The 27,260-nt window shown below is 42.3% G+C and overlaps 1 protein-coding gene across 9 annotated transcripts in view; it reads right to left on the bottom strand.

The window, feature by feature from the left end:
- FRAS1 (Fraser extracellular matrix complex subunit 1) overlaps positions 1–27,260 on the bottom strand; it is a 465,636-nt gene that overhangs the window by 173,612 nt on the left and 264,764 nt on the right. For 8 of the 9 annotated variants that reach the window (XM_033857169.2, XM_033857168.2, XM_033857167.2 and 5 more), the window contains 2 exons: positions 22,653–22,793; positions 19,992–20,135 (listed from right to left, as the gene is read on the bottom strand). In XM_033857169.2, the coding sequence (XP_033713060.1) occupies positions 19,992–20,135; positions 22,653–22,793 (285 nt within the window). Of the gene's footprint in view, positions 1–19,991; positions 20,136–22,262; positions 22,495–22,652; positions 22,794–27,260 lie in introns of those variants that run through there. The other variant, XM_033857166.2, reaches the window with a different exon arrangement.

Genomic DNA, 27,260 nt, shown 5'->3' with positions numbered 1-27,260 from the left:
CAATTAGAGGAATGAAAAAGAATAATCACCAAGGGGATGCTTTGAAGAGCAAGTAAGCAGATCTCTGGAATATTGTGTGGGTGCAATAAATAAATATTTATGGATTTGTCCGATCATGGGGATCTCTAGGAGCTGTTTAAATGAAGACTGTGATGTATATTAATTACTTCTAAAGGCACCTATAGCTGGTTTATGGATGTTCCTTCCCACTCTCATGGCAGCAGCTTTGAAACCCTTGCTACTCTTCCCTGGTCACCAGCCCACGCTGCCCACCCTTCCACATCCTACCCGGTTATTTCACCTTCTACTTGACTCAGCCCGTCAAGCATGAACACCTTTGATTCTTTCCTGCCAAACCCTTTATTTCATTTCATCTCCCCTCACAGGATGAAATGGCTAATTCCTCCACCCCCATTTTTTAATCCGATTTTCAACACTATTTGAACATTATGGCAACATTAGTGCATCTTTCACCCCCATCTCTCTTCATTCTCCTCGACCTCAACCTCCAAACATGCTCCGCATTACCTACTCCCCGCAAAGTTTTTCTCAACAACCTCCCCATCTCTTTTCTTTCCTTCACCACCCAACTTCCTTGCCTCCCTAACTTCTCACTTCACTGTAATCTGCCTTCAGCCTCCACAATTCAACTGTTGTATTGCTCTTGAAAAGGTCTCTGACCACCTTCTAACGACCAAACGTAATGGCCTCCTCTAATTCCTAACCCACCTGAAAGGTGTGCAACACAGGACACTTCGGATCACCCCCTTCTTTGACCTTCTTTCCCCTCTTAGCATGCTTTATCCTGGTGCGCCTCTCGGTCATTCTCTGCCTCTGACTGCCTGATAAGTGTAGAAATTCCTTACAACCCTTAACTTCTTCTATCCTCTTAACTTAAGTCTCATTCTCTGGAGGTCTTAAACCAGACATGGCTGTTTGCATCATTTTGGTATACAGCTACCAAAAGCCAGTGGAAAGGGCTCAAGAGTTACAGAGAGAGAGAATGGGAACTGGTACAGCCACTGTGGAAAACAGTATGGAGGTTTCTCAAAAACTTAAAAACAGAAATACCACACGATCCAGCAATTCCACGTCTGGGTATTTTTCTGAAGAAAACAAAAACACTAAATTGAAAAGACATATACACGCTTATCTTCACTGCAGCATTATTTATAAAAGCTGAGATATGAAAGCAACCTAAATGTCCATCAGTAGATGAATGGATAAAGAAGATGTGGCATAAATATCCAATGGAATATTACTCAGCCATAGAAAGAATGAAATGTTGCCATTTGCAGCAACAGGGATGGACTTTGAGGGTATTATGCTAAGTGAAATAAGATAGAGAGAGAAAGGCAAGTGCCATATGATTTCACTTAGATGTGGAATCTAAAAAGAAAAACAAATGAACAAACAGAAACAGAGTCATAGATGGAAAGAACAGACAGACAGTTGCCAGAAGGGAGAGGGTGGGCGGGATGAGTGAAATAAGTGAGGGAAAATAAGAGGTACAAACTTCCAGTGACAAAGTAAACATAGGCAGAACGCTCTATGACATAAATCACAGCAACGTCCTTTTTGACCCACCTCCTAGAGAAATGGAAATAAAAACAAAAATAAACAAATGGGACCTAATGAAACTTAAAAGCTTTGGCACAGCAAAGGAAACCATAAACAAGACCAAAAGACAACCCTCAGAATGGGAGAAAATATTTGCAAATGAAGCAACTGACAAAGGATTAATCTCCAAAATTTATAAGCAGTTCATGCAGCTCAATAACAAAAAAACAAACAACCCAATCCAAAAATGGGCAGAAGACCTAAACAGACATTTCTCCGAAGAAGATATACAGATTGCCAACAAACACATGAAAGAATGCTCAACATCATTAATCATTAGAGAAATGCAAATCAAAACTTCAATGAGATATCATCTCACACCAGTCAGAATGGCCATCATCAAAAAATCTACAAACAATAAATGCTGGAGAGGGTGTGGAGAAAAGGGAACACTCTTGCACTGCTGGTGGGAATGTGAATTGGTACAGCCACTATGGAGAACAGTATGGAGGTTCCTTAAAAAACTACAAATAGAACTACCATACGACCCAGCAATCCCACTACTGGGCATATATCCTGAGAAAACCATAATTCAAAAAGAGTCATGTACCAAAATATTCATTGCAGCTCTATTTACAATAGCCAGGAGATGGAAACAACCAAAGTGTCCATCATTGGATGAATGGATAAAGAAGATGTGGCACATATATACAATGGAATATTACTCAGCCATAAAAAGAAATGAAATTGAGCTATTTGTAATGAGGTGGATGGACCTGGAGTCTGTCATACAGAGTGAAGTAAGTCGGAAAGAGAAAGACAAATACCGTATGCTAACACATATATATGGAATTTAAGAAAAAAAAATGTCATGAAGAACCTAGGGGTAAGACAGGAATAAAGACACAGACCTACTAGAGAATGGGCTTGAGGATATGGGGAAGGGGAAGGGTAAGCTGTGACAAAGCGAGAGAGTGGCATGGACATATATACACTACCAAACCTAAAATAGATAGCTAGTGGGAAGCAGCCGCATAGCACAGGGAGATCAGCTCGGTGCTTTGTGACCACCTAGAGGGGTGGGATAGGGAGGGTGGGAGGGAGGGAGACACAAGAGGGAAGAGATATAGGAACATATGTATATGTATAACTGATTCACTTTGTTATAAAGTAGAAACTAACACACCATTGTAAAGCAATTATACCCCAATAAAGACGTTAAAAATAAATAAATGAATAAATAAATAAATAAATAAGTCATGGGGATGAAACCTACAGCATGGGTATACAGACAATAATGGTATAACAACTTTGTATGGTGACAGATGGTAACTAGACTTATCGTGGTGATCATTTTGTAAGGTATAGAAATATCAAATCACCATGTTGTGTACCAGAAACTACCATAGTGTTGTAGGTCAATTATACTTCAATAAAAAAACAAAAGAGGGAGTTGTAGAGGCTCCATGATCACTCAAGGCCTCTGCCTCTCTCCATGGCTCCATATTAAGCCTTAAAAGAGGCATCAGATCAATCACCAGACGTACCACACGGCACGATGGAGCGAGTACCCAGAGGCAAGGAGAAATCAATAGATGACACCTGAAAATAGAAAACAGTCAACCGCAGGTTGCCCAAAGCATCACATTAATCCGAGTTAGTTTACAGTTTCACATTACACGTGAGACTGTAACTACTTGAGTCTGCAAAGTTCAACTCTTTTTGTTCGCTACCTGTATTTCTTCCTTATTCATTTATCCATGGCTTAGAAACTCATACTGAACACCCAATCCTGTGAATAGACCCCGAAACAACAGTCTGAGTGGGTCCTGTGTTAATACATTCCTGCAAACCTCTCTTCCCAACTCTGTCTTATACAAGCCGCCAACAGAACACCACACAAAACCAATATGCTCTCAAACCTTGCTCTGGAGTCTATCTGAAGGTTGACTGATTTTTATTAAACCAACCAGAAAAGAAAAATAAATTCCTAAAACCTAGGAAACACCTTTGTCTTAAGAGGCTTGAAGTCAAAATCTCTTTGCAGGAGAGAATTCCTTGGGAGAGCTCAAAATGAGTTATGATGTACAGGGAAAGAAGCCAGAAATCAGAGCAACGGGGCTTGAGGATTAATCCCAGCGTTCTGATATACAATCAGAAAAGCATCGTTCCCGAGGGCAGGCTGCTCAGTTGTGACAGGCTACAAGTGGCCAGTCCCCCTGGGCACCAACTGTAGGCAAGCTTCAGGCTCCAGCCCCAGAGGCCACTGTGATCTTCTATGCAGAGAGGGGGCTCAAAACAGGGAGCTTGGGCTTCCCTGGTGGCGCAGTGGTTGAGAGTCCGCCTGCCGATGCAGGGGACGCGGGTTTGTGCCCCGGTCTGGGAGGATCCCACATGCCGCGGAGCGGCTGGGCCCGTGAGCCATGGCCGCTGAGCCTGCGTGTCCGGAGCCTGTGCTCCGCAACGGGAGAGGCCACAACAGTGAGAGGCCCGCGTAATGCAAACAAACAAACAAACAAACAAACAAACAAACAAAAAACAGGGAGCTTATGGTTTTATTTTTCTGACTACAAAGTCAGCCATGGAAGAAAATATGAAAAACAATTTTACATAGTATAAATGAACATAAAAATCCCCCCATGTGGGCCTTTTAGAATAAATAACTATTAACAGATGTTTTTCTCTTAGTTCTTTTTCTATACAACTTTCCATATGTAGATTTTTACACAGATGAGATTTTATTAAATATTGTCATATAATAACTTTTTTTCACTCAGTACCATCAGCATTTCCACGTGTCATTAGGGACTGTTTGTAAACATCATTTTTAAGGGTTGTATAATATTCCAGCCTTGAATAAACAAATAAAACTTTACCATTTTTCTTATACTTGATCATTTACTTCCAATTTGCACACTTTTATAATGAAGGCCATGATAAGACCCTTGTGCATTTTAGATTATTTGCTAAAAGACAAAGTCAGGCTTCCCTGGTGGTGCAGTGGTTAACAGTCTGCCTGCCAATGCAGGGGACACGGGTTCGAGCCCTGGTCCGGGAAGATCCCACATGCTGCGAAGCAACTAAGCCCATGCACCACAACTACTGAGCTTGCGCTCTAGAGCCCGCGAGCCACAACTACTGAAGCCTGTGCACCTAGAGCCCATGCTCCGCAACAAGAGAAGCCACCGCCTTAAGAAGCCCACACACCACAATGAAGAGTAGCCGCCGCTTGCAGCAACTAGAGAAAGCCCGCGCGCAGCAACGAAGACCCAACACAGCCAAACATAAATAAATAAATTTATTTTAAAAAAAGTTACATCCAAGATACATTCTTGAGACTGTTTCATTGTAACTTTGCCTGCACTAGGAAATATTTTTAAATTTATTTTTTATTGAGGTATAGTTGAATTACAGTGTTGTGTTAATTACTGCTGCAAATGACTCAGTTATACATATATATACATTCTTTTTCATATTCTTTTCCACTGTGGTTTATCACAGGATATTGAATATAGTTCCCTGTGTTATACAGTAAGACCTTGTTGTTCAAGGAAATTTTAAAATAATAAAATGATCTTGGCTAATTTGGTTGGTGAAGATTGGTGTTACATAGTTGCTTTGGTTTGGATTTCTTTTACTGTAAGTGAGGCTGAGCATTTAAAAATTCTTTCTTTCAAACAACAAAACTGTTCAAATGTCTACTGTACTCACAGAGCTTTCAGTATGGTGGGGATAAGGACCCTGGATACATAATTACACTTAAGTATGAAATCTGTGTAATCTCATAATAATTTGAGATATCAGCCCGTGAGTTCTTTCCTCATCCACTGCAACTATCCCGCATTAGACCAGGGAGTGTAGGCCACCATGTGCTCCCAGAGAAAGTTAGCAGAATCAGACCAGCACAGATACCAAATTCACAGAGCCCAGGGCACAGGTGAAAGATAGAAGAAAAAACAAACTTGAATGTGGAAATTGGAGCTAGGAGACCCAGGCCCTCCCCCACCAATACTACTCCTACACTCTCCACCTCTGTACCCCAGCCTAGAAAAACCCTTCGAGCTGGAGAGGGAGAAGGAGCAGAGAGACCATTCAATTTGCCTCTCCCCTCCCCTCCTGTGGAACAGGTTGGAGGTAGCTGAGTGGAATATTTAAGAATCCAACAGTGAAGCGGACTTGGGCTGGGCTTCTTGACTTAAAGAAAGTCGTCTCCAAACTGAGTCCTTTGTCATGAGGCAATAGAGACGGTGGCACAGTGGGATGAGCAACAAGAGAGTGTAAGGCAGACGCTTAGACACGGGACTGCCTTGAGACTATTGCAAACTTTTGTAAAATGCAAACCAGGTAAGCCCAGGGACCATGGAAGTCTCTGACGGGGTACCAACTCGGTCCAGGAAGCAGGTAAAGCTGCCTGGAGGAAGCTGAGACAGAGACACTGAGTGGGAGTCAGCTGCTGGAGGAGATGGGCAGGGTGAGAGAGCTTGGAAGAGGTCCCAAGAAGAGGAAAACCATGCAAAAACCCAGAAGCGCAACAGAACGGGACGCCTTCAAGGAACTGAAAAAAGTCCAGTATGGCTGCATCTTGAAGAACATTCGGAAGAGCCACTCAGGACCTGGCTGTGCTGATTTTGAAATACCTTGTAAGTCATGAAAAAGTGCATGGATTTATCCACGTGGCGACTGGAAACGGGTTTCTCTATGTGTATACCAGTCTATCTACTGAAGTCTCTGTGTTATTACTACCGGTTTAAATGAGAAATTGTTGTATGAAAGGTAACTAGTGATGGCAGAAGACATTAAAACCACAGCAAAGAACCAACAATCCAAGAAAACTCTGACACACAGCAGCTTTCAGTGTGAACTTTTCTGGGGCGAGGAGAGGGGTCCCTATGTTTCTGTTCCCCTCCCCCTTAGGCTTACTATGCTAGAGTAGGCATATTAGGAAAACTAAGAATACTACAGTGTAAGTATACGAAGGCTTCTGTGACCAGGGACGGAGATCTCAGGTGTCCCCTGAGAAAGAAAACCAACACACCAGTGGTTCGTCTTTCAGGCACGACCAGGGAAGACCTTTCCACAAACTGTCAGCTTCTAAAACGCCTTTAAGATTCAAACAAAAGTAGAATTTGGCAAAATCAGTAGTACCTAGCAGGGAGCCCTTATCAATTTGTTAAATGAAAGAAAAAAAAAAACAATGGAGTCAAAATACTAGGAAATTGTGGGGAATTCGGAGGCCCATGAGAAGCTTCACCTGGACCGCACCACTTGGTTCTCAAAATCCACTCCAGGCCAAGAGGAACAGGGCACTACTTGGCTGTGTGCGTGGCAATTTACAGCGGCCTTGTCAGTACAGTTTGAGAGAATGAAGAGAGAAATCTCCCCATGGCCAGCCAGATGTATTAATTATACAATCTAAACATAGTTAAGAGGTGTTAGGAGCCCATCTCCAGGCGCTGCAGGAGGTGACTGACTATGTGTCCCAGGGAACTGCTACGACACCGGTGACTTGACGCACAGTAAAATCTAGGGGCATATTTTTGAAGAATTAAGCTGATTGGGAAGCAAGTCTTGAACTCCTCTTGGTAGGTGGTGTCATCTGACAAATCCTGATTCAGATCCTTGCTGGACCCACACTGGTAGGAGCACAACTGTCAGAAACGGTGTCCTTAAAATGCCAGTGTTCTCAGAAAGGCCTCTCAGAAAGGTTCTCAGAAACCGCAGAGTGAATTCTTCTGTAATCGTCCTCACCCCACCTTCCACTCCCATTCCTCCCCACAGGTGATGGATGTCTGGAACGAGTTCACAGGATCCACTACAGGAAGTTTATACTGTCACTGCTTAATTTGTACCAGGACCACAGTTACTAAAATAGGGGAATTGAGTTTCCAACCCACCAATCTAGCAGCCTCTGCAAGGATTAACGGCCCATCATAAAAGCCCCATCTGTGCAGGAAGGCATTTGCATCTGACCTTCCTGTCTGTAATCAAAAAAGGAGGCTAACCTCAAATATGTCTAAATGGTGAGCATGCATCCATTAATTGCTTAAAAACAGAGCCTATTCTGAAGCCCGTCTCTCAGAGTCCTCCCATAGCTTCTCAGTAAGTAAATCCTTATTTGTCACTATTTCAATTATAGTAAAGAGTCTTTAAATAAAAGACTTATTAAGGATGACAAGGAGAGGAGAGGGACCCAGGATACATTTAGGTGTAGTCTGTTTCAGATTACTGGTATATAATAAACATGTGGAGGGGGAAGGGCAGGTGGACTTCCAGTTGTTTGTGTGTGTGCCTGCTTGCTAACAAACCTGGTGAATCAGCACTTTAAACAAAGTAAGGAACACACTATAAGGGAGCCTGGAAATGGAGTATCGACTCGAGCTGAAATAAATGCACTTCTTGTTTTTAAGCAAGCAGAAGATTCCATTTGTTTTCTAAATATGCACAGCATGCATACATACTAAAAATGTAAATACATAAAGAATTAATATTTTGACTCAGCAGCGGCAATATCCTCTAATATGTCACCCTGCAGCTGTGAGGAAATTATATGTGGTCATCACCATGTGATGTTATGTTCAAATCACAAAGGCTCTGCTTCAAGGATCAGTGAGGATTACGCACAGTCGTGATGGATGGAAGCACACGGCAGTGAAATGACTTATTTCACATCTTTGGAGCGAAGTGAAAAAAAGCTTGAAGATATTAAAGTAAATGTGTACTGGTGAAGCAGTGGCTTTGGATGTTGGTTTTATGGGGCAGTGACTCCTTAGCTGATAAATAATGGACCTATAAAGACAATTTTAGACACATAGTGAGATTTTTAATAATGTCCTATCAGTCGATTAGGTTCTTAATGAAATCACATTACATGTGTTTGGAAGCTGTTAAAATAATCAGCACTTGTATCTGCTCCTCATCGGGTGAAAAAGGAATGATTCTGTGCTGAAGCTCTGGGTCCTTAAAGTGTGTATAGACTGAATTCTGATGCCACTTTTAAAATTGACAGGGTTCTACTTGTGAGACAAGTACAGCAGGAATCTAGAAAATGTTATTATGTCATATGTTTATGAATGGCAGAAGAAAAAGAAGGCTCCTCTCTTCCCCTTTTGATCATCACTTTGGTCCTAGCCCACCCATGAGGTCTTTAGAAATCACGTGTTCTTTTTAGGGTTAGGGTTTAGGGTTAGCTCTGAGTTAGTACAAAAACAAAACAAAACAGACAAACAAAACTTCCCATTTTTTCAGTGTCTGTGGCTATTGTTTTACCCTGAAAAAACCAATCATCATCAACAACAAAACCTACTACAACAGACTGGCCTTAGCGTTATAGGACAGTGATTTCCACCCAGTGTTGACAAACTTACAAATGTGGTGAGAAGGCTGCAGTAGGACCCACGGAGACAGACAGCTGGAAGAAGGAGTGGGTGAGAGGCAGTGTCAGATGTAAGAGCAAGGCTCTCTCCTTAGTTCTAGTGCCAGTTCTTGCTGCCAACAAGGAAACATGAGCACCACTCCTGCCTTGTACCTGACCTCCCATCAGTTTATGTTTTACTCTTGCCTTACCTCCAAAATAGAAAGAAGTTCACTTCGATCAAAATTTATGGCATGTGAGTTGGGTGTGAGGCACTATGGAAGTTGCTGCAGGAGATAGAGCACTGAGTCAGAGTCAGACCCTTCCCTCAAGATGCTCATGACAAGGTCCAATGTCAGAAGAAAGCCACACTTAAAATGCAATTAATGTCTAAGGAGGACCAGAGAATATTTTATCCAAAGGGAATAAGAGGGACTTTAACTTTGCAAGATGTGGCAATGATTAAAATACGGAATAGGGGTGGGAAGGAAGCAGGTGTAACTCAATTTTGAATTACAGTTGATCCTTGAACAATGCAGGGGCTAATCTGAGTATAACTTATAGTCGGCCCCACCCCCATCCTCTGCATCCTCAGATTCAACCAACCATGGACCATGTAGTACTGTAATATATACTAGTGGAAAATATCTGCATATAAGTGGACCTGTGTAGTTCATACGCACATTGTTCAAGGGTCAACTGTACTCAGTTTTGAATTACGCTGATTGAAAAAATCAGTAGTGGATGGACAAGAGAGTCAGGAGAAGGAAGGAAGGACCTGGTGGGGGAGGTTTCTTTGGAGGTTTCTGAGTATGTTGTTCCTGTGGATCAAATGTCCAGAAGGTAGACAGATAGAAATGAGAGTCTGGAGATGATGACCATGTGTGGACTTGAGATAGACTCTAAGGAGAAAACAGAAATGAGCATTGGATCAAGACACTAAGGTCCTAAAGGAAAGGGGGTCAGGGAGGAAGAAGAGAAGGAAAGATAAAGAGGGAAGGAAGGAGGTGAAATGAGTAACCAAAAGAGGAAATAACTATTGGGCTAGACCACCTCTTGAGGGTGATGGGACAAAGCAGCTCTGGATCACAGATGAAGGAGTTCCCCCGGGCCAGGGTGAGGGAGATCCTTTCTCAAAGGAAGCGATGAGGAAAACGGTATTTAGAAGAAGATACAGAGACATCTGCGGAGAAAAAGTGAGGGAGTTTTTTTGCTGTTGTTGTTTTTAGGAGATTATGTTAATCTTCTAAACACAAAAGAAAGCAAAGATGTCAACTGATCGGAGTGAGAGTTGAGTTGAGGGAAAGTATAGTGAGTACACATGGAAAGGTCATGGTGAGCAAGGTGACAACGCATCAAAAAGAGTTGTAAGTAATACAGTTGCTGAGAAGCAGAGAAGGTCCTATTGGAACTAGATCGGATGATGAAGTCTGATGACGGTGTTCACACGCGTGCCCTCTGTAGTGGCACTGCTTCAAAGCCCAGGTCTACTGCGTTTTAGCTGTGAAACACTGAGTAAATTGGTTAATGTCTCTCATCCAGTCTCTTGGGTTGTAAAATGGAAATGCTACTAATCATAGGATTGACCTCCCAGGGTTGCAGTCAGGATTAAATGAAATAATGTATGTGAGGAGCTGGTACATAGGAAGTGCTCAATAAACATTAGTGATTATTCTTTATCTGTGGCAGGCCCAATCAGGACTGACATTGATACTGATGGTCATACTTACATCTAAGTCACTATTTTTGCCCCATTACATGTAAACACAGAGATTTACATGTGTGTAAGAAAAGTAGATAAGTGTAGCCATAGCAATTTTGCTGTCTCTAGTACTTAAGAGGATAGCCTATGAGCCTAAATTCAGTTGTGTTCTTTAAGCATGAACACTCAAAGTCTTCTCTGCAATTCAGCTCCTGGCCTGTAGTTCTTATGAAGACAACAGCAATTGTAACTTCATTGGGAGCCCTGCCAAGTGGAAAACTTGTAAGTAAGGTCATTTCTAAAGCTATATAAGATATTGTTTAGGAAAAGTCACATGAAGGAGAAAATACAAGTTCTTTTTTTTAATTTAGGAAGGTCTCAATTTAAAAATAGGTCATGTTCTTTTTTTTTTCTGAAAGTAAAAGTTCAAAGAAAAGAAATGCCTTGAAATATTCAATCACCCTTCAGCAGACATCGTGGTCCCTTAAATAAAACACAAATTCAGAGAACAAGGGAGAGACAATCACTGAAAGTTCCAGAGAGAGACTGGATATGCAACTCATAGTTCAAGCAATAGGAGATAGGGTGACAGATGAGAAATGAGAAAAGAATGTGCATTGCCGAAAAAGAAGATAAGGAAAATAAAGGTGTTAAAAAAAAAAAAAAAAGAAGACACAAGAAAATTGAAAAAATATAGAGATAGAAGAATAGGGCCAGATGGAATGAAATAGAAGGTGAAAGAGAAGAGATAAGAAGCAAAAAAAATGAGTCACACTAAGAAGATCCTTGATGTAATTAGCATAGGATGCACTGGAAGGGGATTCAAGTAGACCTTAGGGCACCAGAATCAAGTCATTCCTTTGCCCGACATTTCCTGATCACCATCTATGTACTGGTTAGGCACTGCACTGAGCTCTTAATCCCACTTCCACAGGAAGGTTTCTTGGGATGATCAAATGAAAAAATAAGTGAGAAAATGCTTTAAAAATTATAAAATGTCAAGAGCACAACATTATTGTTATTAACAATAGCATGAAAAACAGACCTCGTCCCAGCCAAAGCCTTGGAAGTCATACTTAGTTTACCAAGCAGTAACTCTACCTCCTGCTGGTTATTGCCCATATCCACAACAGGAAAACGGCCAATCAAATTAAGTTACACAACGGACATATGGATATGGGGTGGGGAGTCAGAGAAGGGTGGGGGATGAACTGGGAGACTGGAATTGACATATATGCTATGTAGAAAATAGATAACTAATGAGAACCTACTGTATAGCACAGGGAACTCTACTCAGTGCTCTGTGGTGACCTAAATGGGAAGGAAATCCAAAAAAAAGGGGGATATATGCATATATATAACTGATTCATTTTGCTGTACAGCAGAAACCAACACAGCATTGTAAAGCAACTATACTCCAATAAAAATTAAGTTACACAAACATAATGGAATGCTATTTAGCCATTAAAAATGACAATTATGTGGATTCTTCCAATTATTTGCCAACACATGGAAATACACAAAGTGATATGAGAAACAACAAAGAAATACAGGCATAACTCATTTCATTGCACTTTGCTTAACTGTGCTTTGCAGATGATTGCTTTTTCTTTTTTTTCTTTTTTTTTAAAAACAAACTGAAGGTTTGCGGCAACCCTACGCTGTCAAATGATGGTTGGCATTTTTTAGCAATAAAGTTTCTTTTTTTTTTTGGCCACACCTCACAGCTTGTGGGATCTTAGTTCCCCGACCAGGGATCAAACTCAGGCCCTTGGCAGTGACAGCGCGAAGCCCTAACCACTGGACCGCCAGGGAAGTCCCAATAAAGTATTTTTAACTAAGGTACGTACGTTTGTTTTATTTGTTTTTTTTTTTGTTTTTTTTTTTTTTTTGCGGTATGTGGGCCTCTCACTGTTGTGGTCCCTCCCGTTGCAGAGCACAGGCTCCGGACGCGCAGGCTCAGCGGCCATGGCTCACGGGCCCAGCCGCTCCGCGGCATGTGGGATCCTCCTGGACCGGGGCACGAACCCATGTCCCCTGCATTGGCAGGCGGACTCCCAACCACTGCGCCACCAGGGAAGCCCACGTACGTTGTTTTTTTAAGACATAAAGCTATTGCACACTTAACAGACTACAATATAGTGCAAACAATTTTTATGTGCACTGAGAAACCAAAAACCTCATGACTTGCTTTATTGCAATAGTCACTTTATTGCAGTGGTCTGAAACCGAACCCACAACATTTCCGAGATATGCCTGTACATAGCTGCTGGTTACAACTGTGGAAAATGCATGTATATTAAAACAGATAAACAACAAGGACCTACTGTATAGCACAGGGAACTCTGATCAATGTTACATGGCAGCCTGGATGGGAGGGGAGTCTCGGAGAGAATGGATACATGTACGTGTAGGGCTGAGTTGCTTTGCTGTGCACCTGAAACTACCACAACATTGTTAATTGGCTATACTCCAATATAAAATAAAAAGTTTAAATATTATTTTAAAAAATGCATGTATGTAACCACTGAAAAAGATTAAAGTACATGTGGAGTGATATAAATTATTAAAATTTAGTATGCATTAATGTCTTCATTTAAAGTTTATTTATTTATTTACTAAGGGTATATAAAATAAAAATACATGGCAATCTAAAACAGCTTCCAGCACTTAAAACAGACCGGCAAGTTCTTGCAACTTTCCCCAGTAGCGCCTCTCCAAACCATCTTGTCATATCAGTCCCCGATGATCTACCTTTTAATCTACAATCAGAAAACTCTTCTTGAATCCCTATTGTTGTAACCAACTGTGTTTGTCCTCATCCTAGGTTCCTAGGTTCAAATCTTGGCTCTATCTTCCAACTTTTCTCATTTTGAGTAAATGACTTAAACCTTACTTAGGTTCAGTTCCTTCATATGTAAAATGGAGATAACATTAGTACCTACCTCGGAGGATCATTGGTAGTATTAAATGGCAAAATGCATTCAAAGCAACTAGCGCAGTGCTTGTCACATCATAAGCCCTCAGAACTGTCACCTATTATTAGAAACTCACAGAGAACATGAGCTAGTCAATGCCAAGTGCTAGGTAATTGGTAGAAATAGTCAGCGTGCCTAGGAATTACAACGTGGGAGATGCCAAAAGGAAGCTGGTCCTAGAAGGGACGGAATCTGAGCGAGGCCACGAGGGACGGATGGGTAGGATTTTGATGATGAAAATAAGGTAGTAACTGCTACACGTTTTAGTGTGTGCCTCTTTCCTTCTTTCAGCTTACAGCCCCAGGAGCAGCTACAGCAAGATGTAGAGCAGTGCCAACCCACTTTCCCCACATGCAGAAACTGCTATAAAACAGAACTGGCTCCCACCTCTCTGGCTTCAAGTCAGAATATCTGGAGGCAGAGAGCTGTGCACTGGCTCATGCAGGGCTCTTTCCCAGTCCTTAATGATGTTCAATTTGAACTGTTTTGTTTTGTTTTTTTCATTACTCAGTGTTGCAGTTCTATCACCTTATTCCAAAACAAGGATTTGTTGCTCTTTTAATCTGTGCATTTCAACTTTTTCACCATGTTTTTCAGGCTCCTCTTTCAGAAATGAGTGACAATGAATGGGGAAAATTGTAGAAGGGACTCAAAAAGTTTTGTTTTCTTTTTAATGATTTGGAAGAAAAATGTTAACAGGTTTTCTAATCAGTCAGCTCAGGTTTGGAGAGCAAACACTTCTCAGACCCAATGCTAGAGGATAATTACGGATTGCTCTTTGATGCTCTCAGCAGTCAAGAGAGTGGCAACCCTGAGAATTCTTGGGGCCCCCTCTGCTTGCCCACAGAGAAGAGAAGGGAGGAAGAAAGGACGCGAGGGAGGGACGCACTGAGGGATGGAAGGAAGGAAGTCCACAATCTGAGTATAGGTTGAGTATTTCATTTTACCTTTAGGGAGTGCCAACAAATTGTCCAACATATTAACATCAGCTAGTGCAGGGCTTCTCAAAGATTGTTTTGCAAAGCACTGGTTAGCCCTGTGAGAGTCTATAATAAATCGAAGGAAGGGGTCTGCAGTGAAATGTCTGGCAAATGATGGGCAGCCTCCTTCATCTCAGAGATTCACAATGCACATCTGCTTATTTAAGGTTTTGAGAAATCCTGAAATAAAGAAAGCTGCTTAACTTTATTTAACCGAGAGTTTCCTAAATTTATTCAGCCATGAGACATTTTTGCATGTAACACCTATTAACCATTGCTTAGAGCTCAACTACCATGGAATACAATATGAAAATTCTCAGAGCAATATTTCTTTACTGTCACTTGTCTTCTTTTGCTTACATTCTGGCACAGATTTATGAAGAAAACAAACCAGCATTTAAAACAGTAGTACATAAAAAAATGTTTAATCCCCTAGAATTCTACCATCCTAACAAATCAGCTATTTAAAATTTTGCAGTCTTCATAGAAAACAAACCTACGGTTACCAAAGGGGAAGGCTAGGTGGGATAAACGGGGAGTATGGGATTAAAAGATGCACACCACCATGTACAAAATGGATAAACAATAAGGATTTACTGTATAGCACAGGGAACTATATTCAATATCTTGTAATAAACTATAATGGAAAAGAATAAAAAAATATAGATATATACATATATGTATGTTCAGCTGAATCGCTTTGCTGTATACCTGAAACTAACACAATATTGTAAATCAACTATACTTCAATTAAAAGTAAAATATATATATAAAATTTTGCAGTCTTCCCCTCTACGATATTACTCTAAGTATTATCTCCTTTTCTACGTAAGAATTAAAAAGTACAACCTTCCCATTAGACATTCCAGAAAGCCCGAGGCATTTTTTTAATGCATCTTCATTTGGATATTTCTCCTTCATGTTTTCTTTTTAATTCTCACCCTCTTCTATGAACAGGAGAAAGGTTTTAGCTGAGAAAGACAAACGGAGGGAACACCCCAGGCTTTGAAATTTGGGGAAAACTTTGTTGAGATGCAGGCAAAATATAAAGAACAAAAATCTATGAAGACAAAACCTGGTGTTTTTCACCCCAGTTCATTCATCTTTGCTGAAAGCCTTCACCTCTGGCCTATTCTCACAAACTATATTTGCTTTGATAGACTTGAAGGGAAAAAACCCCACACGTATGACATCTCCACATGTCATAACACATTGAGGTTATTGGACCTGTTCCCAGGATGTGTTTATTCTTGTCTGTGTGATAGATTAGATGTAATTTTCTTCCTTAAACAGCTAAGTGCAATTAAGAGGTCTCTGATGATGATCTTAGGTACAGCTCAGATAGAGAATAAATCCTGTGAGTAAATGCTACCACCCTGCAAAGCTCACACACGAGAGAGGGAGCAGAGAGGGTGCTTCTCCAGGGCTTCCACTGTTAGACCTTCCCAAGGATGATGGAAATACACTCTACTGACCGCACTGCAGGGGTGAATTACCTTCTGCTTTGTCTATCACTAGGGCTCCTCCCAACACCTTCCTGAGTTTAGATAAAAGTCATTGAAATGCTCCAGGAGGTTATACAACTGACTGAAGCAACACCTCAGCTAAAAAAAGAGTTCCAGGACCTTAGGTTTAGGGTAAACTGAAGATAGCAGATAAGCTCATGGTGGCTATATTCAGCAAGGACTTAGACTTTCACCGTCCTCCTGGACAGCTACCCCAGATGCCCAAGGGTCCAACCTGCCCAAGCTCAAACACATTATCTTCCTATTTTGGCCCTTGGTAAATAATGCTCCCATTCGTCGAACTTACTTGGCCAGAAATCATCCCCCAAATTCCCTCTCCCTTAGCCTGAGGGCTAAGAGATCACCAACTTCTTCTGCTTCTATTAGGTTGAACCATATAAAAATTGCCAGTATTTGACCAGGTTTTGCCCACAAAACAGCAATGCCCCATAGGTCAACCTAATGTATAATTAACGCTTATTGAAGCCATGCCTCTTGCTTTTCATCCCCTCAGCACTTTTCTCATCAAAGGGCTTCATCTCTCATCTGAATTCTCACAACTCCCTCCTAAAGGTCTTTCTGCCCCCAGGCCTTCTTCTACACAATCTTCTGCAGATCTTTCTCTTTGCAGAAATGTAATCATAACATTTCCCTCCTTAAAAACCTTCAATAGATCCCCACAGCCTTGATAACAAAGCATGTTCTTCTTAAACAGAACATACAGAGGCCCTCGTGACCTGCCTTGCTTCCTTCTGCTTCAGGTCACAGCACCCCCGTACTTGGGGCTGGCATTCTACTTAACTCTTTGCTGGTGCCTGAATAGAAAATATTCTTTGGCTTGTCTTCTGGAATGCTCTCCCCTCCGAATCTCCAAACCCCTCCTAATTCTTACTCATGTTTCCAAATCATCTCAGTTATGACATATTCCAGAAAGCCTTCAGTACCCAGCCAGCACTACACGCACACACACACACACACACTCCAGTCTGGGTTAGGGTGCTATCCCACAGGCTCATCTCATAGCCACAGTAATAACATATTCAACACATATCTCCTCCCTTCACTATACAGTACATTTCTTGAATGCAAGCACTTTATCTTATTCATCTGGGCCTCCCCTGAGCCTAGCACAGTGCCTGGTATGGAGCGTGTGCTTAAAAAATGCTTGATGAAACCATAAACGAATGAATGCATTACAATATTACAGAGAGAATTGGGATGTGTTTGGAAAGGGCATATATATATATATAGATATAGAAAAAGTAAACTTTGGGGTCAGTGCACTTCCCCGAAAGATCAACAACTGAAATTATCTGTCAAATTTTTCTGTAACAAATATTGTTATGCCATTCTCAACTCAACAAAGGGTTTCCAAGCACTAGACAACGGGTTACCTTATTTAAAACCTTCACTTAATATACCTAATCTCAGGACAGCCAAGGTGTGTCCCTTCCAGCTTATTTTAGTGGAACCTGCTCATCTAGGGCTGGGGACTTTCAGAGTCATTTAGCCTAGTCCCATGGTCCTTTATTCTAGTGGTCCCTTATAAGCCTTAAAAAATTAATGCAATTCCTAATCACCTACTTTACCATCAGAGGGCTCTGGACATTGGAGGGAACAGAGTTGATTAGAAGTTAAATTTTTCCAATCTCCTTATATAAACATTTATTTATAAAATATGTCCCAGCATAAAGTTTTTAGGGTCCACATGCAGAATAGATTGGAAATAGAGAAGCCATTATGAAGGTTCAACCTTCTAATGTCTCTCTCTCTGACTATAATCTCTTCTCACTACAATCCATCTTCCAAAAAGCTTGAAGATTTCCTGCCTATGACATAGTCTTGGTTATCACAGTCACCCCTAAAACTCTCATAGCCCTATTGCCCACAAGAGTCAGTCCAAATTTTTCAGCCTAGAACTTTGGGTTCTCTATACCCTGGTTCCAACTTAAATTTTCCAACCATTTCATCTAATATGCCTTAATTCAAACCACTGTCCTTCAGCCAGGTTGGACCACTCTCACTGGCCATGAATGGCCCACATGTTCTACCCCCTGCACTCATCTCCTGGTAGAACCACATCTGGAAAGCCTGCTTTGTTTCCCTCTGTCTAACAGAATCCTAGCTAGTCTTCAGGAAGAATTTTAGGCCCCATCTCCTCCACAATGCTTTCCAGATCTTTTATTTCTCCCTCCTCTGAACTCCTACAACCCATTCTGCCTATTGATGTTATTATCCATAAATTGCTTTGTACTATTTGTTAGCTGTACTTGTGTCTTTGGTTTACCTCCTTAAGTAGCCTGGAAGATCTCTGTGACCCCTCAAACAGCAACTCAGCACCCTGGACTCAGTCGATTCTCAAAAAATATCCACTAATGTGCTTTAACCATGTTAGGAACCTCTTACTAGCTGCTCCTTTGTATCCTAAAGTAAGAATCAGTAGCTGAACTCAAGCTTACAAACTATAATACCAGTTAGATCCGCCCTTGCCAGATTCCTCTTCAAGGGGAGGCACTAATGCCCCCTATTTGCCCACTTCCCAAGTCAATCCTGACTACACTGGCAGGACTGGCAAACAGCTCACACCCTACAGCGGTGGGGTATCACGTTTGTCTAAAGCCTGGAACCTCTGAGCTTCTACTTTCCATTGCCTCTAAAATGTCTGCATTCTCAATAATTGGGTTTTGCCCTGCATCCCAGCCTGTTTTGGCTGTAGCCCCGCTCTTGACAGTTCAGTCTTCCTAGGGTATAGATCTTGGACCCTAAAGTCTTTTTTTTTTTTTTGGCTACACCGCACGGCTTGCGGGATCTTAGTTCCCTGACCAGGTATTGAACCTGGGCCCTCAGCAGTGAAAGCTCGGAGTCCTAACCACTGGACGGCCAGGGAATTCCCTCTAATGTCTAGTCTTTAGCCAAGGCCATGTGCAAAAAGAACTGGATCACCCAGGACCATGGCACCACAGCCACACTTGAAGCGCTATAACTGACTTGCTGTATCGAAGGGGCCTGCTTGATACTCTGATCTAGACAACTGGTCATACCTCCTCCCTGCCCAGGAACAAGCCCTACAGCCGGGTCAACCCCTCTAACATGCATCCAACCGGGTTTCTCAGTTTTCCCACTTGCCCAGTCAAGCCCTTCAGAGTGTGACAACAGCTGCTGCAGGTAAACCTCCTCAAGTTGCTCCTAGAAGTGAGTCAAGAAATACAAAATAACCCACTAGTCTGTAAGTTCCCCTCTCCAGACTGTAAGTTTTCTGAGGGCAGAATAATTGTCTTATTCATCCTTTTTTTTTTTTTTTGTTATTCGGAGCATCTGACCATTAGATATTTGTTGTAGGAATGGATGGATGAACACAAACACTGCATGGCTCCTTCATCATTATCCAAATTCCAGGCTGCTTTCCTGATTTATTTCTTTTTGAGATCTGAGTACTAAACTGAGGAGGAAAAATCCCATCTCCTGAAGCAAGTGATTTACTTCTAGGTTAATCTCCCTATATTTTTGTGCCTGGGGCAGATGACAAAGTTTCCCCACAGCAGGAGATAATGTAGACAAGAGGGCGACCGTCTTCTGAGTGACTGTTTTGAATATACTTCTTGCTCTCTTAAGCTGAAGTGCACCACGTGGACATAAGGAACCATTATCATGACTTCAATCTTCATTAATATGAGGGTCTAAGTTTTCTCAGGAATTGCAAGAGTATTATTAGAAGATTCCAGTTGAATCCACAGATATTTACTAAATGTCTGATAGGAAGCAGTGAAGTGAGTTTTCAGACATTAGACAACTATCTTCCAAAGAGAGCTCGTATTCTGATGACAAAGGACAAATACGAGAGCCTCCTGGAGCCTGGCAGGAGGAACCGAGCATTTGGCTAGTGATTTCTGAGACTGCGAAGGGGGTCTCACTCACCAGCACAGTAGCCCACGAGGCCGAGGAACTGCTCCTCTTTACAGCTGGTCCTGCAGCTCCCAGCAGCCAGAGTAACATGAGGGTGACAGGAGATGCAGTCAGATTCCGATGGGCCGTGGCACTGCCTGCAGGTAGGGTGGCACTCTAGATGGTAAAACAAGAACCAGGATTGGAATTAGCAGCTCAGCATGTAAACACACGAAGTACTTAATATACTCCACAAATTACACTAAGAGCAGACTTCAAATACTAATCATCTTGGGAAGATTCTTGAGCAAGCCTGGCACACCCTTAGGCATTGACCGAAAGACGGCATTTCTAGTGTCAGTGAAAACACTGGCCGTGAACAGAACGTGGAATCTAGAACCACTGAATGAGGGGAACTGGCTGCTCAGCATGACCATCCCCATCTGTATAAGTAAGAAAGTTCAGGTCAAAATTACAAAGCAGAAAAGCAAGTGGTAAGACTGTCCCTCTCTAAAATTCAAAGAGCGAGACAGGCAGAAGAGGGAGACATTTTGCTTCTTAGAAATCCCAGGCAGGCAAAGGGGGAACCATCCACAGCAGGGGAAACTAAAACTTCTCACTGGAGTCGGATGCCAGCCGTGCTCTCCCTCCAGGCCACAGCCTGGATGCCTGTTTTAGCAGCAACGCTTAATTAAAATACAAAGAACTGAAAAAGGCCTCTTTCTGGAGGTTACCCTGAGCCATGTTTGAAGTTCAGTCCCTTAGACAAAACTGTCAAAGCGGTTTTCCCCAGAAAAACCACCTAATTACTGAGAGGTACTACACTGAAAAAGAGCAGTGAGTCCCAGTAAGTGTAGGCAATAAAGATAAGGATGGCAAAGAATCAAAGAAGGTTGCAGCTGTGGCTACACTTGTGCTGCCAAGGTGGGCCGCATGGAAGGAGATGGAAGGATTTCTCTGCCAAGGACGAGAAGGTCTGAGCCTGTCTGATTCCAAGAGGAGGGGAGGTGAAGGGCTGGAGCTGGGTAGAGCTTGCTGGAACTGATGACAAAGAATTCCCTTCTGGCACAGAGCTGGTGGGAAGACAAGGCCCAGAGTTCCAGTAAAGTCAACTGCCTCTCATGTCTTCTGGCGGGAGGCCAAGGGAAGATAAGGAGTTATAGGGGGAAAAAAAAAAAAAAGCAAGCAAGAAAATGAACTGCTGATTAGAAGGCTAGCATGAACTATCACCTCTTCTACATTCCTGAGGCTCTTAACTTTGCAAACGCACGTCCAAAAGATACGAGCGCTCTCAGGACGATCTCCCACCGCACAGGGCTTCCTCCCTGCCAGAATATTTCCAGTGACCTTGGTGCCCTGCCGCCCGCGGTGCCCTCCATCTGCGGGTTTCAAGCAGGCAGAGGCACAGACAGAGAAGAGTTAGAGCTACTCAGACTTTCCTCCCCAAACAATTCTCCACACACGAAAACCAACTGGGCGAGGGTGAGAGCACATAAGGACAGACCACAGTGTTCAAAGACAACCCCAGTGACAAAGAAACCAGGACCCCACCCCCACCACCACCACTGAGCTTGATAGAGTGTTTCAAGTAAAGCAACCCATCAGGGGCCTACAGAGACTAAAAAGCTAGTGGAAGAAGACAATTCCAGAAGGAATATAATAGTGATCTTCAATGGTCTCAATCTGTGTTCGCAGCAAATTTCCTCTTTGGTGTTGGAGGCCAGATGAATCTTACAAGTGTTAATTTATTTCAAAAATATTTTATACATTTACTACCTGTCTTCCAATTCCAGAAACACATACCAAACGATTTCATAACCATGGGCTTTTTCCTGTAAGTTGGCCTCAACACTCTATTTTCAGAAATAAAACCATAATCATAATAGAATGTGTTTTGTCTTGTCTTTTTTTCTGTAGATACAAGAAAACACAGTGCTACAGTAAGGTGCTTAAATTTTAGTCTTTTGTCGAGTCCAACAAAAGCCTGCACTAATCTGAACTGGCAATTTCTAGAATCTCTGTCACTGAAATATAAAGGTGCTCTTAAAAACATATCAGACTGGGCTTCCTGGGTGGCGCAGTGGTTGAGAGTCCGCCTGCCAATGCAGGGGACGCGGGTTCGTGCCCCGGTCCGGGAGAATCCCACATGCCACGGAGCGGCTGGGCCCGTGAGCCATGGCCGCTGAGCCTGCGCGTCCGGAGCCTGTGCTCCGCAACGGGAGAGGCCACAACAGTGAGAGGCCCGTGTACCACAAAAAACAAAAACACATATTGGACTGACACGTCAAGGAAGAAAATAAATACCTCTCTCTCCTTTTGCTCTATTAGGCTGCAGCCAGGCGAAGGAGGGCAGAGACTTGCAGAGGCAATGCCAAACGCCTGATCCCACAAAAATGCATGAGAACCTGTGGTAGCTCATCTCCGTGATGAACACCACCATTAAATCCACCCCTCACTGTATGAAGAGGGTAAAGCTGATTCTAATTTTTCATTTCATCCACACTTCCCTATTGGATGAACAGAATTTCACTTGTTCCCCTCACTCTATCCCTTGACTCCTACAAGTTCAAGACAAGGATTCACAGCCCATTCCTAGTCCCCTGGTATGACAAGGTTTCTAATTACCGAGTCGGGCTGCATTATGAAGATAAAACATGGGCACAGGGAATATGCCCCAGCATGTTACATACTCACCTGTACAACTGCCTTCCAGGTTAAAGTACCCATCTGGGCACTGGGAGAGGCACTGCCCATCCAACAGCACGTGGGAAGGCCAGCAGGCTGTGCAGTTATGCGGGCTCTTCCCTGCACACCCAAAACAGGATTGGTGGCAAGCTGGAAGGAAGATAAAGCAGAGGAGACAATCAGGAAAGCCACCATTCGACAAGGACAGTAGCTCTGTCCCTCCTGTTAACATTCCTGCATCAATATAAGTTCTGCGCATTCACTGAGTTTTTTTTCCAAGCACAGGGCACACATCTCACATACTTCTTTCTCAAGGATGTATCCTACAAAGCAAGCATCTGCGGAACCCAGATTAAGAAAGGCATAAATGCCACAAAATGGAAATCACCACTTGCAGAGTCATCCATTTCTTTCTTCCCATGTTCCCATTCTCAGAGAATGTCAGATAAAGAACAGCAAGCCACAACGGGTCTCCTTGTCTCAAGATAGTGCCTCTACCATCACACATCAATGGGCCGCTGACCAGGCTGCGCAAATTAAAGAGAAAGGTGGTGGGAGCCTTACTTACTGATTCCACAAAGGTTTAATATGATGTCTACTCTCTGATGGCGACTGAACATACACAGGTGAGAAGAACTGTCCAACATTTTGAGCGGCCCAAACTAGCTGCATCAACAGACACACAAGCACGTAACTGCAATATGATAAATGGGGGATGGAGTATAACAGAGAATAAGAGCATCACATCACAACTCTCTGTGACCTCAACTAAGGTATATAATTTCTCAAGGCTCCCCCTCATGTATAAAATGAGGCATAAACTATACGTACTGTTGTGGACACTCCATGGGTTGTTTACCCTGCCTCACTCGTTTCTTCCCATGGAAACCACGATAAAGCCTCTTGCCCACGTCTTCCCCTCGCTCCTTCTGCCTCCTGACCAACTCTAGTGCTTCCCTGTGTGGCCCCTGCATGATGTGACATGCCCTTCCTCTTGGGAACTGTGAGTAACAAACTCTCTCTCCTATAGCAATTGTCTCTTGATCTTTTGGCCTCACCGTATCTGAATAATAACAAAATCTACAATTTGAAACAGCCGGTCATTCACCTCCAATCATTCATTCATTCATTTGTTACTAAGCCTCAGGTAGGTCTAGGTGCTGGGGAAACAACTGTAAGACAATGCATGGGATGACCCCATGCATTTCAGGCCACCTTCTCTCCAGTGGACAAGATTCACAGCCTGCAGGGTCACTACCTTCAGTCTCCTCTTTGCCTCCTCTGCCCCCTCTATCAAACACCTGGAAGATTTATTTAGAGACCAGCAGCTTGGAAGAACCAGATGGGATTTGACCCCACTGAGGTCTCCATTTCCACCAACCCCCAATAAAAATGCAAATTTCAATCTTTGATTTATGTGGGGCTGTTACAAGCTAGGATGTCCTGGTTCAGTAGTTTAACTGGCTGTTAAAGTACAAAACTCCCGGTATATGGCTGGTATACGATGCTGTCCTAAGCCGTCTCGTGCTCCACCCTGGCACCCTGCTTCATCCATAACCCAGAACCTAAAGGTTTAATACCTGTACCAGGAGGCCTCCAGGACCCAGCTCCTGAGTTAAGGCCAGGACCCATTTGGATTGGGCAGTACACCCCACCTTACTGGTTGATAAAACTCTGATTATCCTCCCTGGATACACTGCAGAATTTTCTATCTGTTCAACAGTATTTATTACTCTATGAAAAACAGAGCCAGAGTTCCACGTTTTAAAATAATTTCCTTTTTTTGTTTTTACATTGCCTCGTTAACAACTCTAATAGCACAAGTCACAGTAATTTTTTTCCAAGTATTTTCAGAATCACTGGGAAAATATTTCCTCTTTAAAAAAAAATAGAATAGCTAAGCAAATATTATAAAGGAGGGGTACACATTAGCTCATTATTTAAGACGTTTAACGCAAAGTGAAACAGCATGTAATAGAAAGTCAGGTGGCAATGTTTCAAAAACCAGCTAAATTTATATCGTCAACACAAAGCCTTCCACGATGATGTGGGGAAGCAACATACTTCTACATACTTAAATATATTTGTGATAATACTAATATGTTCATATTAGACTTTACAAGATTGCTAAAATTTCTAGCTCTTCCTGTTATACCTCCTTAATAAATAGGAAATCAAAGCGTATCATCGTGGAATTGAAAACTGGGAGAAGGTGAATTAACGCATTATGAGCACACAACTTATTTCATCTCATTCCATTCGGTCACAAAATCAATGTGATAACCTGGTTCAATGTGAATAAAGATTGTTATTGAATTATACAAAACAAGTAAGCAATGAGGACAAATGAGTTGAAAGGTTGATGGGCCAAGAATTCCAGGAGAAAGGCCCTTTGCCTCCCAGTAGATTTTAGAAATAAGCTTCACTGGACATCCCCACGGCAGACTTCAGAATTGCCTTCGTTAGAAATGTTTAAGAACTAAATAGATAATGAGCTAGTTAGTTGCTGTGTGGCACAGAGGGAAAAAGATATGCTGGGTGACCTTCCTCTCAATGTATTTTTTTCTTTATGATACTCTCTTTCTGTAACTACAGGCATTTGCATCTTTAAAAAAAGCTCATGAAACTTCAATTCTGTGCTGGTTTTGGAAATGTCTACACTATTTCAGTGACTTTTATGAGGGTCTATCATGCTATGGAATGATTTCATAGCAGCAGTTCTGGTTTGAAGTCTAAGATCCTTCAAGGAAGACTAACTCCATTACAGGGCATATATGTTAGAGATCTGAAAAAAGTTCTATGAATAATTTCTCCACGTAACACTACATTTTTAGAGAGTGGCTTTCCGGTTGATGGCTGAGTGTATTTCTGAAAAAGCATAACTGAGCTGCTTAAGCACTAATAGTGTCAGTACTAAAAGTGTCCTCAGATGGTTGTAAATTCCAGTCAAGCTGACTCCGGTAAAAATTTTACCCCAAATACCGGTAAAAATTTTACCCCAAATAATCAAAACATATCAATTTTTTGTTCATTCTATTTTCTATTTAAATTTCAGACAATGAACACTACTACATTTTTTTTTCTTTTTAATAACACAAAAAGTGGGCCAGCATCCCAATTTTCATACATAAAATTTCCTGGCTTTTCAAGTCAAAATAATTTTTGGAGGTAGACGTCTTTCAAATTATGATGTAAATATCAAAATCCTCTAGGATATGCAGTAGGAATACTGTGATGAGGGATGAACGTTAAAAGGAGTGAAGTCAAATAAAATCGCTCTCCTCTTTCCCTCACCCTTCTTTTCCTTCTTTCTTTTTTTAATGAACATGATCTAACCTACCTCCCCAACACCGCACTAGATTGGGAACCCTTAAAGAGTAAAAATCACATCTCCATCTCTGTGACTCCCGCAATACCTGTCCCAGGCATGTCACAAGTTCTCAGTAAATGAGTTTCTGCTGACTGAAAGGGTGGGCAAGTAGGAAGGTGGGGGGGGGGGGCAGGGTAGGTGGATGGAAACACTGGCAGACACTTCTAGGTCTCCTTTCTCTTTGATCTTTTCTTTTCAGCCCTTCTCTGTTTACGTCATGAATACTGGAGCTTCCCAAAATTGTACCCTCTGCCCTTTTCTTCTCACTCTTGGGCAAACATCCATAGCTTTAATGATGACCTCCATGCTGGTGAGTCCCAGATTTATGCGTACAGCTCTGACTTTTACCCTCAACTCTAATTGCATAAATCTAACTGCCTAAGGGATATCTCTGCTTGGTGTTTCACCGGTATCTCATATTCCTCATTCCCCCAATACTACCAGTATCCATTTCCAAGCTCAATCGCTATCTACTTGTTATAAATTACGGCATCACGTTCCCTCTGTCCAAACTGTACTCACTATCCACCTCCAGCCCAACATCCTACCCCCTACCTGGTCTTCCCTTTGTATTCCCTGGCTCACCTTTACCCCACCATTCACCAAGACACTCATGCTGAGATCCTTAAGACTTCTACTTTTCCATCACCACAACACAGCCAAGGTAGGTTGACTTGCACTTCATAAATCTCTGGCTAATATCCCAATTTAACCACCCCCATGGCCCCTCAGTGTAGACCTTCAACGTCACTCCTGATGTGGATTAGTGCAGCAGCTTTCTAACCAGCCCCACTGTTTCTCCCAACCTACCTGCCACACCACGGCCAGAGAGATCACTATAAAATGCAAACTGACCAAATTATTCCCCTACTTAAAATCTTTTACTGGTTCTCTAAAAGCTGTAGCATCTAAACTCCTGAGCACAGCACAGCCCTTCATGACAGGACTCACCCCCGTGTCTCCAGTATCACTCCCTACAACTCACCCCTTTGGACTTTATACTGCAGGAGTACCAAATGCATGATATGCTTCTCCAGACACGCCATGCCTTTGCGCTTGCTGTGTCCCTGGCCTAGAATGCCCTTTCCCACCTTCTTCCCTGGTGAATTCCCATTAATCCTCCACAGCCGGATGATGTGGTTTTCCTTTGCAAATCTTTCCTCATACCCTCTCCCCGCGACAGTCAGTCTCCTTGTTTGTGTTCTTCCTGTATTTTGTGCCTAGAGCCATTACAACCTGTATCATGT

The sequence above is a fragment of the Tursiops truncatus genome, chromosome 5, assembly GCF_011762595.2.
Source record: "Tursiops truncatus isolate mTurTru1 chromosome 5, mTurTru1.mat.Y, whole genome shotgun sequence".
Classification (NCBI taxonomy): Eukaryota; Metazoa; Chordata; class Mammalia; order Artiodactyla; family Delphinidae; genus Tursiops; species Tursiops truncatus.
The sequence above is the reverse complement of the archived record's forward strand: the minus strand, read 5'-3'. Positions and strand labels throughout refer to the sequence as shown.